Raw genomic sequence first — 14,912 nt, 5'->3', positions numbered from 1 at the left:
AAATATAAAAAATACACCCCACCTTAGCGTATTTGAAGACACTTTAAATACATATAAAAGAAAAAAAATGATCACACGATGTTTAAAAAATAATTTATTGTTCTTTCTGTACAGGAAATGTAGAAAACAGTAGAAAAGTTGTGTACAGGAAACTCTCTTTACACTGCATTGAGAAGAAACGTTAAACGTCCAGCTGAAGAAGCTCAAGAGTCACATCAGTCCTGTGACATCAGAGGGGATTGTGGGTAATCTGTACCATGAACACGTCTGTCAATCTCACACACGGGAGCTCTTTGGTTTGTGAACAACATGATCATCAGAAATACTGCGACAAGACGAGAAGAAACCGCTTAAACTGGGCCGGACTGCGCTGGTTTTATAGGCTTTGGGCACTTGTCAGCTGAACCAGTTTAAACCAGATCAGACCGGTCTAAGCTGCTCGCTTGAGCCATTCGGGGGAAAATAAAACATTAAAATAAAGATGCATCTCATTAAAGCTGCTAAATACTCCGAGACAACTGTCAATAACGCATAAGAGCTACAGGAACTAGACGAAGAATAGAAAGGCATTGGTCTGTTGTGAAGGCAGCGCTAACATGACACACACTGAACACTTTAATACTGAGGATTTGATAAAACACACACAGTATGAGAGAAACTCAACCCCGCGTCCGTCTCTTTGTCCTGCCGCTCAAATAAATACAGAAAACCTTCTCAATGAAGCCGTCAGACGAGATCAGAGATTAATAATCAGAACATGACATCATCATGGCTGGAAGATAATACCGTGTCAAACGCTTGAAGAGCTCAATATCCTCCTCCTCCTCGCGAGACTCGCAGGGTAAAAACAGAAAAAAGCTGTCAGTTTCAAACATGATCAGATCAGACTGGAGAAGAGCTGACACAAGTCTGCCTCATCCACAATAAACATTAAAACATGAAGCCATCATCATCATCATCATCATCATCAGACATGAACAGTAGAGTCAGTGTGTGCTTCCTGAAATCATGATCTGAGCCACGTCTGATGCTCATCTGCACGCGATAAAAACACTTTCTGGGCGTTCGGTCTTCTGTTTTCCAGTACAAATGTCACAATATTCTTAAATCAGGAACGAAATGACTGTATTTTGCTCATTTGGATGAGATTTTAAGTCTTGTTTTCTGATAAAAAAAAAAAAATAAGTAGGTTTAGGCTTTAAAAAAAAAAAATTTTTTTGTTTATAAAATATTTAGAAGGAACAAAAGTAAAAAAAAAAAAAAAAACCGCAGTTAAGAAAAAGTTTTTTTTTTTTTTAACTTGGCTGTAAAATAATGTTGACATAATGTGTTTGTTTGCTTTGTTAACAGCCTTTTTTGATGCCCTTATGATATTCAGTCAAAATTATCCAAATGAATGGAGTTTGTGCTTAAAACAGGAGAACAAAAAAACTAATATAGATATAATGAAAAACAGAGCGATTAAAAATGGCATATTTAAGACTAATCAAAAAAAAAATTTATTATCATCTTGCTTGTAAAAAGATTTAGAAAAATAAATACTGCATGTGATTGATTGTGTGACCTGTTAGAAAAATAATGATCAAAATAAAGTGAGTTTTTGATTAAATCCAATATATATAAATATGTGTGTGTCCTAGCATATGATCTTTTTTGTACCCTACTGACAGATATTTGCTCTTGTTTTAAGAAAGAAAATTAGCAAAAAAGACTTATTGATTTATTTTCCTGCTTTAAGCCTAAACTCACTCCATCTTTATTATTTTGTTGATCAGAAAGCGAGAGTTCAAATCAAGATGTTTTGATTTCAGAAGGTTTAGTTGTTTGTACCGGAAAACACAAACAAGTGAGAAAGTGCTGCTTTGCGGTGTGAGAGTGTAAAGAGCAGAACATGATGCTTTTGACCACAGGAACACACACCACACTGCAGTCTGGACGAGCTGGAGTAACACACACACACACACGCGCGCACACACACACACACACACAGGGGCGTCAGGAGAGGGTGCAGTCGTACGTTCCCTCGTCCAGCGGCTCGTCCTCCTGCTCCTCGTGCTCCTGGTCGTCCAGCGGGGGTCCCGGGGGGCCGTCCAGAGGCAGCGGGTGAGCAGACGTCACGGCCCCGCGGTCCTCGGCTCGGGGCAGCAGCAGCAGAGGCGGATCGCTCAGTTTGGACGCTCCGGCCGGCTGGAAGGCTTCGGGCTGGACCTGCTCCACAGGAACCTCCATCAGCTTCAGCAGCTGAGGACCAATCAGGCTCAGGAACGGCTTGTAGCCCGGACTGACCACAAACACAGGAAGAGAGAAGAGTCATCTCCGGACTGCCATCATGAACAACTAAACATTACACACGTGCTTCCCTTTTACTAACATTCAGACAAAGCAACAGACAATGTGTCATTTTATGTGCAAATTATGATTGATTTTATGTTCTTAGAAACCTTTACTGACTTCACATAAACAACAAATCAATTTTTTTTTAAAATGTTAAATGATTTCTTTCTATTTTAAATATTACATTTAAAAAAATAATAATTAAAAAAAATATTTGTAATGTGTATAAATTTTGTTATATATATATATATATATATATATACATATATATATATATATATATATATAAATCACAAAATTTTCTATTAAAATAAATGCTTTTCTTATGCACTTTTATACTTTCTATTCTTCAAGTAAATCTGTAATATATCTTTTTTTATTTTTTTTCAATTTAGTAATAATTCACAATATATTTCACAGTATTTTTGATCAAATAAATGTTAAAATAAACATTATAAACTCTTACAGATAGAAACTTTACATTGAAAAAAAAAAAAAAATTATATATATATTTTTTTTTAGATTAAAAAAAGATACAGATAGACTGATCTGACTCGTTCAACTTTGTTGTCGGGTTTGTATAAATTAAAATAAAATAAAAATGATATCTTTTTAAAGAAGAATTTTTTTTATATAATGTTTTCCCATTATATTTATATGATTAGCCCTCATTGTATAACACATTATACAAATACATGAATCATTACTATATGCTGATACTGACCAATCAGACGAGGCCCAGAGGTCGACCGCTATCAGCCCGGCTCGGATGCTCTGGACCGTTTCTGCTGGGACTTCTGGACTGTCCAAAAAGCCCACGACCTGCTTAATGACGCCGGCATCTCGTAAGATCAGCCCGATGACCACGCACCACTCCAGACAGCCGGCCTCCATGAAGACGTGCAGCAGATACCTGACACAAGCAGAGCAGCAGGTGAAGCTCTGAACTCTGAGCAGGGAAAGACCACCAGACCGACGGACTCACCGCAGCTGCACCTGACTCTTGTGAGGACCTTTATTGGCCAGCTCCATGGAGATGTGCTCCAGCTCTGATTGGCTGAGACTGAGGGTGGAGACATTCTCATCCACCATCGTCCAATCACCATCCAGCATGGAGCTGGTCTCAGTGAGGTCCGTGGCTGAACCGATGCTGCACTCCTCTCCTGATAAACGGAGAACAACAATATTAGACCGGTAGAGAGAGAGAGACAGAGAGAGAGAGATGGAGAGAGAGAGAGAGAGAGAGAGAAAAAGAGAGACAGAAAGAGAGAGAGAGACTGATCTTATTCCCTCACCTTTATTGATGAGAGGAGAGAGAAATGCGTCCTGCGTCCGTGGTGCTCCGAGAGAGGAGGCGGAGTCCAGTTCCTTTGACACCGCCCCCAAGCCGTCCAGCCATCTGTGATTGGCTGTGGTGACCTGGGGGGGCGTGGTGTCCATATCACTGTTCAGCAAACTGTCCTCAGACTGAGACTTCAGCAAACGAGAACTCAACACTGCGATGAGAGATGATCATGTGACCCGTCAGTCATAGCAGCTCATTACATCTTAAAGGTGCAGCGGATACAAACACAGCCTGTTTAAATACAGGACGAACCTTATGTTTGATCTTACTGTAATAAAAAAACTATATATTTTTACTTCTACATTTATTTAAAATGTAGAGAAACTTAATTTGAAAAATAAAAGTAATCTTAATTTACATTTAAAAAACAATCTCTCTCTCTATATATAAATAACAATTATTTAAAAACTTTAATCTGATGTTTTATTTTGGACTAAATTATATGTAAAAAATTTAGAGAGAAAATAATAAAACAATAAAAATTATATATATATATATATACACATACACACACACACACTCACAATTTAAAAAATATTTTTTTATTTCAATATTATTTCTTATTTTTATTTAGTTTCTATAAAACTCTAGAGAGAAAATAAAAGTAAATAATATAAAGAATCATAGCTCAATACAGAAACATTTGCAGTTTAAAACCAGTTTCCTGTGACAATGATCAGAAAAACTATTCACATACCTGGACGACAACGTCCATTCTTTAGCGGCGAGTTAATGGAGCATGCTGGGATTACAGGAAATGGCCACAGAAAGTCTTTATGCAGGCATTTGAGGGCAGTAACGAAGTCGTCGAGCCGAGCCACCCGCATGCGCTCCCGACACAGCCAGCCAATCAGCTCGAAGCCCAGCTGGGCGGAGAAACAGCCCAGATCCCGCAGTCTGACCTGCTCCAGCAGGTGCCGCGCGTGACGCCACAGCATCATATCAATGTAGAGATTCTCCGCTGAGTCCGTGTCCTTACACCAGCTGACCACACACACACACACACACACACACACACACACAGGATATAAGCCCACCACACTGTCACTCTGATACTTTGTCAAACAACAAGACACTAGTGATAAGGGCGATTCAGACAAAAAGAGAGAAAGAGAGAGTGAAAGAGTGAAAGAGAATGTGAGTGAGGGAGGAGGGAGTGAGAGAATGTGAGTGAGGGACGAGGGAGTGTGAGCGAGAGTGAGAGAGTGTGTGAGAGTGAGAGAGAGTGTGAACGTGAGAGTGTGTGAGGGAGTGTGAGAGTGTGAATGTGAGAGTGTGTGAGAGTGAGAGTGTGAGAGAGAGTGTGAACGTGAGAGTGTGTGAGAGTGAGAGAGAGTGTGAACGTGAGAGTGAGAAAGTGAGAGAGTGTGAATGTGAGAGTGTGTGAGAGTGAGAGTGTGAGAGAGTGTGAACGTGAGAGTGAGAGAGTGTGAGTGAGTGTGAGAGAGAGTGAGAAAGTGTGAGAGTGAGAGTGTGAACGTGAGAGTGTGTGAGAGTGAGAAAGTGAGAGAGAGTGTGAACGTGAGAGTGAGAGAGTGTGAGAGTGAGTGTGAGGGAGTGAGAGTGTGTGAGAGAGAGAGCGAGAGAGTGAGCAAGAGTGTGAGAGAAGGAGGGAGTGAGAGCGAGCGAGAGTGTGAGCAAGAGAGTGAGAGAGTGAGAGTGAGAGTGTGAGAGGAAGTGAGAGAGAGTGAGAGTTCCTGTCTGGTGATGCTGTGTTGTACCCTTTGGAGGACGGGCCGAACGGCATGCTCAGGGTCTTCTGCAGGTGGAACTTCCCTCCGGAGATGCTGTCGGCCGACTGAGACAAACTGATGCTGCGGTTCCGGAAGAACTCGAAGCCGCCCGTGGAGGGCTCCTGTAAACACAAGCACACACCCCTGCTGTCACCACAGGAGCTTCCACACGCACCATCATCATCATCAGCATCATCATCATCTCACCTGTGTGGTGGGTGTGCTGGGCGGAGTCTCGCTCTCTCCTGAACCAATGGCCTTGAGGAAGCGGATCATGTGACGACACAGATCCCATTTGCCCTGTTCCAGAGCCGTGTTGAAGAGCAGAGTGGCATGTTGACGGCTGACTGCAGGGACCTCCATGTTCTGAGAGGAATAATATATATATATATATATATATATATATATATATATATATATATATATATATATATATATATATATATATATATATATACACATTTAATAAGATACAAGACAATTTAAGCATTTCATTTTTGAGAGACTGATATCTGTTCTGAAAAATTCATTGAAAATCATAGGATTTTACGTAATAATAAGCAAACATTAATTGTTTTGTTACACCACAGAATCACTTAAAGTGGGTTAAAGCACTGAAAATGGAAGAGGATAACTTCATTCAGCACGAGTGAAAACCAGTGTTTTTTAGTGTATATAAATGAAGTGTGCTGTTTGTAATCAGTAGGTTCTGGCCTCACCTGCAGGATGATCAGGTAGGACGCGGCCGTGTCCAGATCCTGTGCCATCAGACACTCCTCGAACAGGTCTTTGGGGTTCCCCACGGCGGCGAACAGGTAGTTCCACAGCGCGTACTCGGTCTTGCGTGCGCAGTGAACGATGGTCTGCAGGAAGAGCGGGAACTCTGTCACGAACTTGGCGACGGTGGGCAGCAGCGGGTCAGGGATGGGCTCTCGGGACGTGGCCTCCTCCTCCAGCACCACGTGCACCATCAGCTCCAGGACGTGAGGGAAGTACGGCAGCGCGGCACAGGACTGCGCCAGCATCAGCGCCTGCTCGCCCAGGTTACGCACCAGCAGCTGTCTCAGGATGTGATGGAGGTAGATCTGGGACGTCCGCTCCACCGTACAGAAGGGGAAGAGCGCCTCGAGCGAGGACGAGCCGGTCCCGTCGAACAGCACCGTCTCGTTGGAGGCGCCCAGGATCAGCGCGTCCTCGAACAGCACGGTGAGCGGGTAGATGTTGATGTGGAAGGGCAGCATGATCCGGCGCGACAGGAACGAGTGCGGCTTGCGGTGGTCTCTGGGGAACAGAGGAAGCCACACCTTCATCCCCGCCTCGCCGCATGAGAGCCATAAAGCCTCCATCAGGTGGCGTTTCTTGCGGTTGCTGCGGCACGTGGTCCAGACGTTCTCCACGCACTGAGCCAGAACCACCGGAGGACAGAAGGGAAGCTGCCAGAGGAAGACAGAAAACGAGAGTCAAATATCTCTTCACCAGCAGAGAATGACATTCACAGAGTGCAACAGTGATGATACGGGGTTGCTAGGGTGATCTGGATAGTTGCTAGGTAAAAAATATCAGCAGCGAGGTGAATCAGAGCATTACAAACCTTGATTTGAAGGAAAAAGACGTTTAAAAGGATAGATCAACCCAAATGAAAATATCGTCATCATTTACATCATTGAACACAAAAGAAGATATTTAGAAGAATGTTGGTAACCAAACAGTTGCCAGTAGCCATTGACTTCCATAGTATTGAAGAAAAAAAAAAAACATACAATTGAAGTCAATGGCTACCGGCTACTCTTTAGAGAAAGAATTACAATTCCATGAAACTTTGTGAATGACTTTATCTAAATAAAAACAATGGATTAATATAAAACCAAATTAAAACGAATGAGATAAAAAACATAAAACTATAAAATATAGAATAAAACTAGTGATTTAAAGATGTTGGTTATGCATTTCGAAATAATACATTTTACACTTAATGTAAAATACACATTTACATAATAATACAATTAAAAAATAATTTTTTAAACACATATAATTGAAATTATATTAACTTTTTTTTGCATAAGCTGTATAAAAATGTAAGTATATATATTGGTGGAGATTTCTCTGCGGAATCATGGGTAATGTAGTTTTTCACCAGTTGTTAAATGTGATAATTTTTTAAATAAGCTGAAATAATAGATTATTGTAAAAAAAACTATTCCTCTATGGAGCAAATGAATGGGATTTTTAGTTTTGTAACTAGACAGATGCACACAATGAGAGCAGGACGAAGGGCGGGCATCGAACTCACCAGCTTCGTCTGATTGGCCGGTGTGTCCTTCTCTCGTACCTGTGGACCGGATCGGTCTCTCTGCAGCATGATCAGCTGACCGGCCAAATTCAACAGGATACTCTCCGCCGAACAGGCCTGACACACACATACACCTCATGAGTATGAATACATGTGTGTGTGTGTGTGTGTGTGTGTGTGTGTGTGTGTGTGTGTGTGTGTGTGTGTCTGTGTGTGTGTGTACCTGCTGCGGGGCTTTGAGTGTGATGCCGGTCTCTGTCCGGACTGATGTGAGGGTCACAGACACCACCAGACCGGGGTGAGGAATATAGCGGGACATGGACACCTCCTGCAGCAGCTCCACACTGACCGACGGACTCGAACTGAACACACAACAATCAAGAAATATAAGAAACACACATCCATCCAAACATCTGGGTCATATCTATGAAGCATCACATTCGAAATAAGAGACACAAATACAATTATTCATCAGATACACTCCACTCTTTCTACTGACTCATCTTCCATTATTACGAAACAGCCGTTTGTGAAAATCAAAGTTTGGAAAAACATTGTTGCATTATTTCATTCAGAAAAGATAATAATGGTAATATTTAATATAAAAAATAGTAACAAAATAAAATAAATAAATGTAAAAAAAAAAAAAAAGAACAACATACACAATGAGACATTTGCAAATGTAATTTCTTTTAATAACAATAAAAAATTAATTTAAATGATAATAAATCAATAAAAAAATCCCCCCCCCCCCAAAAAAAACACCTACATAGTGGAATTTGGAAATGCTAATTTGTATTATTATTATTATTTTTTTTTTTATAAAACTGAAAAATAATTTCAAATAAATAAACACGTATAAATAGAGATATCTGAAAATGCTAATTTGTTTGAAAATTTGACAAAATAAAAAACAAATCAATAAAAATGAACAATAAATAAAAAATAACAGCTACATAGAATAATTTGTAGAATGCTTTTTTTTTGCAAATGAAAAAAAAATAACATACATTTAAATAAAGAGTATTTTATTAGTAAACAATATAAATAAATAAATAAATAGCATACATAGACAGACATTTGGACATGCTAAATTGTACATCTGTATATTTTGTTGCAAGTGTGTAAAAAGCAAAAAAATAAGTATTTAATCAAAATATTTGTAAATATAGTAATAATAATAAAAATACACATTTTGTTTCAGATTATTAGCTTTTTGCTTTTTACACACATGCAACAATAAATTAAATTTAACCATTTAAATGTAGTACTAGTTTTGTGAATGTTATCACATGGTTTAATACTAACTGTGTTTTTAGACTGAAACACTGATTGAGGATTCAGCTATTGCTCCTCCATGTGTGTGAGAGTGTGTCACCTGTCGTGTCGTCTCTGGATGCTGTAAAGACAGATGGAGCAGTCGGCTCTGAACACGATCACCACGTCACGAAACACGTTCAGCAGAAGCGTGCTGGCGTGAAGTTTAGTGACGCTGGCAAACGCGTTATCCAGGTTAGACGAGCGCACGTATAACCTCAGCTGAAAACACACATCAATTCATCAATGAACAGTTCAGTCACCACTGATAAAAGACAGGAATATTCACTGAAGTGCTCTTGCCTCTTCCTGCCGGTCAATGAAATTATAACAGGCAACAACAACAAAGTCGTTCCACCACGCGAGACCTCCCGTCACAGACATATTCTGCTCCTGAACACACACACACACACACACACACACACACACAATGTTAGAAAGCTTCCACCACATGCTCCCTCAGGACTTATTTTCCTTTCAATTGAAAAGACCTACCTGTGTGACGTTACCGAACAGTTTCCATTTCCTGGTGTATAATGAGTAATGTGCAATCCCACGGCGTCCAGCTACAGCCACACACTGACCAGACCAGTCTATAGCTGCGAACTACACACACACACACACACACACAAAGATCAACCGCTCGCATCAGGATAAACTCCCATATTCACATATCACAGAGTCAACAACACCAGTACATAAGCACTATCCAATCAAAACAGAGGTCATTTAAATATTTAAGTATAAGAGTTACAGCAGCAGGAGTGTGTGTGTGAGTCCAAAACTACAAAACAAGGCTAGAAACTAACATATGTAGAGTAGACTTAATTTAGTGCAGTGGTTCCCAACCTTTTTCAACTCGCGGCCCACACAACCAAACACATATGTTTGCGCGGCCCACTTCAAAAAAATTAACTGACCCCGCTATTGTTAGGTTAATAACTTAGTACTCAGAAGCTAGATTTTAAACTATATTTATTGAATAAACTAGGGCTTTGCGATATGGACAAAAAAAAAAACTATCGCGATTTTTTTGATCAATTTTGCAATTGTGCTTTTACAGTCATAAATGCATTCAGGATTAATTTGAAACATATTTCCAAAAGAAAACCAATCAGAGCTTTATCAAAAAGTTGTAACATCTCTAGAACAGAAATAAGTCAAAATTATCACTATAGTGAAGATGTAAAAAAATGTATAGACTTGTGGCAAAAAAAAAATAAAATAAAATAAATAAATCCTGTATACAGGGACTTTTTTTTGCCATGCATTGTTCATAGAGCTCATTAATTGTAGCGGTGCCTCAGGTGTTTGCAGTGTGTATACAGTATGTGTATGCGGTCAGCAGTGAGAGCGCATAAATATAACGCGAAAGCACATTAAAATAATGCACGAGTGCGAATCTCTCTGTTCGCAGCAGATTTCCTTTGCTCTGTCACAAAACCGGTCGTGCTTGCTCAGATACACGCTGCTTTGCGAGGAGAGAGTGTGCACACTTAAAACGTGTCTCCTCTCACTTAAACTGCATCCTGTTCACTAACAAATTCACTCTATGCTCATGTGTTAGACATGAATTATTTTCGCACGTTTTTATTTCTAGCCTTTTACCGCAGTGAGAACGCTCTGATCCGTCAACATTGGCTCAGAAAAAAGGCGCATCACAGTGTGTGAACCTGGAGTTCGGCATATGCGCACGCTCAAATCGTGATTTTAGGACGTTTTACTTTTAATCGCACAGCCCTAGAATGGACTGGAAATGAACAGAAAATAATTGGCGGCCCACCTCCACTAGGGGGCCGCGGACCACAGGTTGAAAACCACTGATCTAGTGAATGGGTGCCGTCAGAATGAGAGTTAAACAGCTGATAACAAATAACATCACAATAATCCACAAGTAATCTACACCACTCCAGTCTATCAGTTAACAAAGTTGTTTTTAACTAAATTATGACTCCGTAATCTATAATAATTAGGGCCGGGACTTTAACGCGTTAATTGAGATTAATTAATTACACAAAAAATAATGCGTTAACTAAGATTATTTAATTACAGAAAAAAAATCCCGCATTTTTAATAACTTATTTTTGCACTGCGGAACGTTTCTCACCGGATGAGTTTCGGCGGACCGATTATACTGGAGCACCAACTAGCGTTCGCATATCACTGCAGCACATCGAACCTCAAGTACCACCTCAACTCAAAACATATAGCAGCTAGCTTTACACTTTATGTTGAACTATGTATTATTTTGTTGGTGCAACAGTTTATGTTGAACTCTTTATTGTTTTGGCCAAGGTTATTGAGAGTTGGACTTAGTATGTTATGGCCTCTGAAGCAACAGAGAGATGTTTTCTAATAGTCAGTGTTTCCAATGTTCTGAATGTACTTGACAGTATTGTGTTAAAAAACAGTTTACAGGAGGTTCCAGCACCTATAAGATTCCTGAATTTCTGAAATGTACTATTTCTAAATTGTTTCTAAATATGCTATTGCTACACTTAATGGCAAAAATTGCACTGGTCTGCTAGACTTGGTTGAACAAAAATAAACAATATTTTGTTGCTTAAGCTTATGTATTCAGTCATTATTCAATGGTATACTATAAATCCATGTGAAAAAAATTACTTCTCACTGTTCTCAGGTCAAATATTTATATGCGATTAATTTCGATTAATTAATTACAAAGCCTCTAATTAATTAGATTAATTTTTTTAATCGACTCCCGGCCCTAATAATAATGCTTCCTCCAGTGAAAAAGTGTTTTGGTCTGAATCAGGAGAGAAATCTGCACAGATCAAGCACTGTTTAAACAGTTCTAAACAAATATGTGGCTGGATTTTGATGTAGAAACAACAGGAGATGGATTGTGTTAGTTATTACTCATAAAGTTAAAAATGTCTTGATGGATCTGTTTCAGCTTTTGGTTTCTCCAGACATTAACTGATGGACTGGAGTGCTGTGGATTATTGTGATGTTTTTATCAGCTGTTTGGACTCATTCTGACGGCACCCATTCACTGATGAGACACTAATGCGATGCTACATTTCTAAAACCTAATGAAGAAACACTCATCTCATCGATGGCCTGAGGGTGAGCACATTTTCAACAAATTGTATTTTTTTAGGCTGAACAATTCTCTTTTAAAAGTTAAACGACGGTTCTTACTCTGATGGGCCAGTTTGTCTCTAGATATGTGCTGTGAATCTGCAGAGAGAGGAAATCACAAGTCAGACTCACTTTGTTTCCCATGTATTCAGTGAATGTGTTTGAGCTGGGAGCGTGTGATCCTGTACCTGAACCACCTGCCAGTGCTTGTGGCCCAGTAAAGTGCTGAGACCCTGAGAGAGAGGGGCGGACGCTGACGGCCGGGGCACAGGACTGCCACTGTCCCGAGACGAGCTCTTCTCAGACACACTGTGAGCCTGGGTCGGGTCTCCACAGGTCAGATACAGACGATCCTCCCCTTGGAGCAACACCTGCTCCTGATTACTCTGATCACATGGAAAACCTCACTGTCAGACAACTCGGACTCTTCTTGATCGCTTGCACACAACTGATCATGTTGCACGTGCATTAACAGCAAAAACACAGAGGAGATGCATTTTTTAGCATCAAAGTATCCCTGTTAAGAATGTGAAGCGTGTGTGTTTCTCTCACCGTGCACGGGTTGACCGTCAGCGCGCTCTTAATGAACTGAAACTGCAGAATCCCGGCCTGCTGGAGTTTGTCATCTCCTTCCGCTCCGTCGGGAACAGTGCTGCTGATCACCCACAGATGATATCCCTCCACACCCCAGCTCTAAAACACATTCACATGCTCTCACAGTCATCCTGTGACTACATTACACTCAATGCATTCCCTGAGAACCAATCCCATGATCCTTGCATTGCTGACACCATAGTTTAGTGTTTGATGGCTAGATTTCTTGGATGACCGATACCGATAACGTATAGAGCAGGGTGGCCAATGGCCGATATATATGTATAATAATCAAACTTTAAATATACGGTAGTAAAAATACATTCATAAGTGTTTATCAATAAATAAATAAAAAATACATATTGATATATTTATATAGTACTTAGAAAAAAAAAAAAAAAAAGGAAAAATAATAAAAAAATAAACAAGTAAAAATAAAAGTCCTGCTTCCGACACGTCAGCATGAACAAGTTTGAATTATAAAAAAATAATATTAAAAATAGATAAATAAAAAAGGCAAATATAGACCAATATATCAGCCTTGGCCAAATATCGGTCAACCACTATCTAAACCACTTAACTAAAACAAATAAATAAAATAACAAAATAATAATTGTATTACTTAAAGAAATAAACTACTTTTTTTTATATTTAAATGTATTATTTCGACTAGTTCACACGCTAACCACAAAAAACTAAACAAAAAAAACATTGCAATATTAAAATAATTAAACTAAAACGTAATAAAAAATACAGACATCATTAAAATTACATTTTGACTAAAATCTAAACATTAAAATGAAAACCAAATATATAAATATAAAATCCATTTAAAATATATATATATATTTAAACTATAGTAGTATATCAATGATACTAGGATAACACTGATGCATTACAATAAACACACAGAATCAAAACTGTTCAAAAAAGAAGTAGAGCTGATTAATAAAAGCCCATGCTTGCACACTCACCATAGAGCTGATCTTCAGAGGCTCTTTCTTAGTGCCGTCTGAGCGATAGCTGCATCAGAAAAACATCAAGAAATACAGAAATCATGAGTGCTGTCGCTGTCAGATTCAACTTTCATGTTGATGGTTTGACAAACGTATTTCTGACTCAGTAAATCAGTGACGTGACTGTGTTGGTGAGACTCACGCGAAGTCCTCCCCGAGTGTGCAGAAGAGATGAGCTCCAAACACACTCCACAGAGACAGACCTCCACAGTCCCACGTCACCATCACCACACTGCAGTCCGGAGACCAGCGCAGCATCTTCACAGGACCCGTCTTATTCCAGATATCTGGGACAGGAGCGCAGAGAGAACAACATGTACATGCTCAAATCAGCCGAGAAAGATTCAGGTGGACTACATGATGGAACATGTCAAATGTTTTTGGTTTGGTGTTCTTTTTCCCCAATATCTTTATTTATACAAAAAATATATATATATATATTATATATAAAAATATATATTATATATATATATATATATATATATATATATATATATATATATATATATATATGTATATATGTATATATGTATATATGTATATATATATATATATATATATATATATATATATATATATATATATAAAATCATAATAATATATATATATATATATATATATATATATATATATGATTTTATATATATAACATAAAATAAAAGTAAATTAAACATCTTATGGGAAAGAACACTAAAAATGAAATAAATTAAAACAAAAAATAAAAATACAAAATCTAATAAAACTGACAGAAGCACATAAAAAAACCTAATTCAAAACGTGAATAAATACTGTAATAGTATATAAATAATACTAAAATAACACTGCTCTGAATATTGATCAACCAAATGTAAAACAAAAGTTATTAAATTATTGAAAAATATTATCTTTATTTTTTATATTAAATAATTTAATGGCATACCAGCTACCATGGATATTTTCATAGCAAGTAAAATATAAAAAGAAAATAAATTCTAAATCTTAAAGTTAAAAATTCCCATTGCAAAAAAAAAAAATATATATATATATATATATATAATAATAATAATTATATATATATATAATAATAATAATAATAATTATTATATATATATATATATATATATATATATATATATATATATATATATATATATATATATATATATAATAATAATAATTATATATATATATAATAATAA

The 14,912-nt window shown here is 38.0% G+C and overlaps 1 protein-coding gene across 2 annotated transcripts in view; it reads right to left on the bottom strand.

The window, feature by feature from the left end:
• Nucleotides 1-81: 81 nt before the first annotated feature.
• The window catches only part of ric1 (RIC1 homolog, RAB6A GEF complex partner 1), a 32,680-nt gene continuing 17,849 nt past the window's right edge, over nt 82-14,912 (bottom strand). For both annotated transcript variants that reach the window (XM_052536536.1, XM_052536537.1), the window contains exons 9-26: nt 13,877-14,021; nt 13,693-13,741; nt 12,677-12,817; nt 12,313-12,510; nt 12,185-12,223; nt 9,515-9,625; nt 9,323-9,412; nt 9,081-9,241; nt 7,926-8,064; nt 7,703-7,819; nt 6,132-6,845; nt 5,620-5,778; nt 5,401-5,534; nt 4,377-4,663; nt 3,630-3,830; nt 3,320-3,497; nt 3,059-3,247; nt 82-2,281 (exon numbers count right to left, since the gene is read on the bottom strand). In XM_052536536.1, the coding sequence (XP_052392496.1) occupies nt 1,996-2,281; nt 3,059-3,247; nt 3,320-3,497; nt 3,630-3,830; nt 4,377-4,663; nt 5,401-5,534; nt 5,620-5,778; nt 6,132-6,845; nt 7,703-7,819; nt 7,926-8,064; nt 9,081-9,241; nt 9,323-9,412; nt 9,515-9,625; nt 12,185-12,223; nt 12,313-12,510; nt 12,677-12,817; nt 13,693-13,741; nt 13,877-14,021 (3,338 nt within the window). In that variant the 3' untranslated portion in view covers nt 82-1,995. The remainder of the gene's footprint in view (nt 2,282-3,058; nt 3,248-3,319; nt 3,498-3,629; nt 3,831-4,376; nt 4,664-5,400; nt 5,535-5,619; nt 5,779-6,131; nt 6,846-7,702; nt 7,820-7,925; nt 8,065-9,080; nt 9,242-9,322; nt 9,413-9,514; nt 9,626-12,184; nt 12,224-12,312; nt 12,511-12,676; nt 12,818-13,692; nt 13,742-13,876; nt 14,022-14,912) is intronic.

This window comes from Carassius gibelio, chromosome A21, assembly GCF_023724105.1.
Source record: "Carassius gibelio isolate Cgi1373 ecotype wild population from Czech Republic chromosome A21, carGib1.2-hapl.c, whole genome shotgun sequence".
In the NCBI taxonomy this organism is placed as follows: Eukaryota; Metazoa; Chordata; class Actinopteri; order Cypriniformes; family Cyprinidae; genus Carassius; species Carassius gibelio.
The sequence above is the reverse complement of the archived record's forward strand: the minus strand, read 5'-3'. Positions and strand labels throughout refer to the sequence as shown.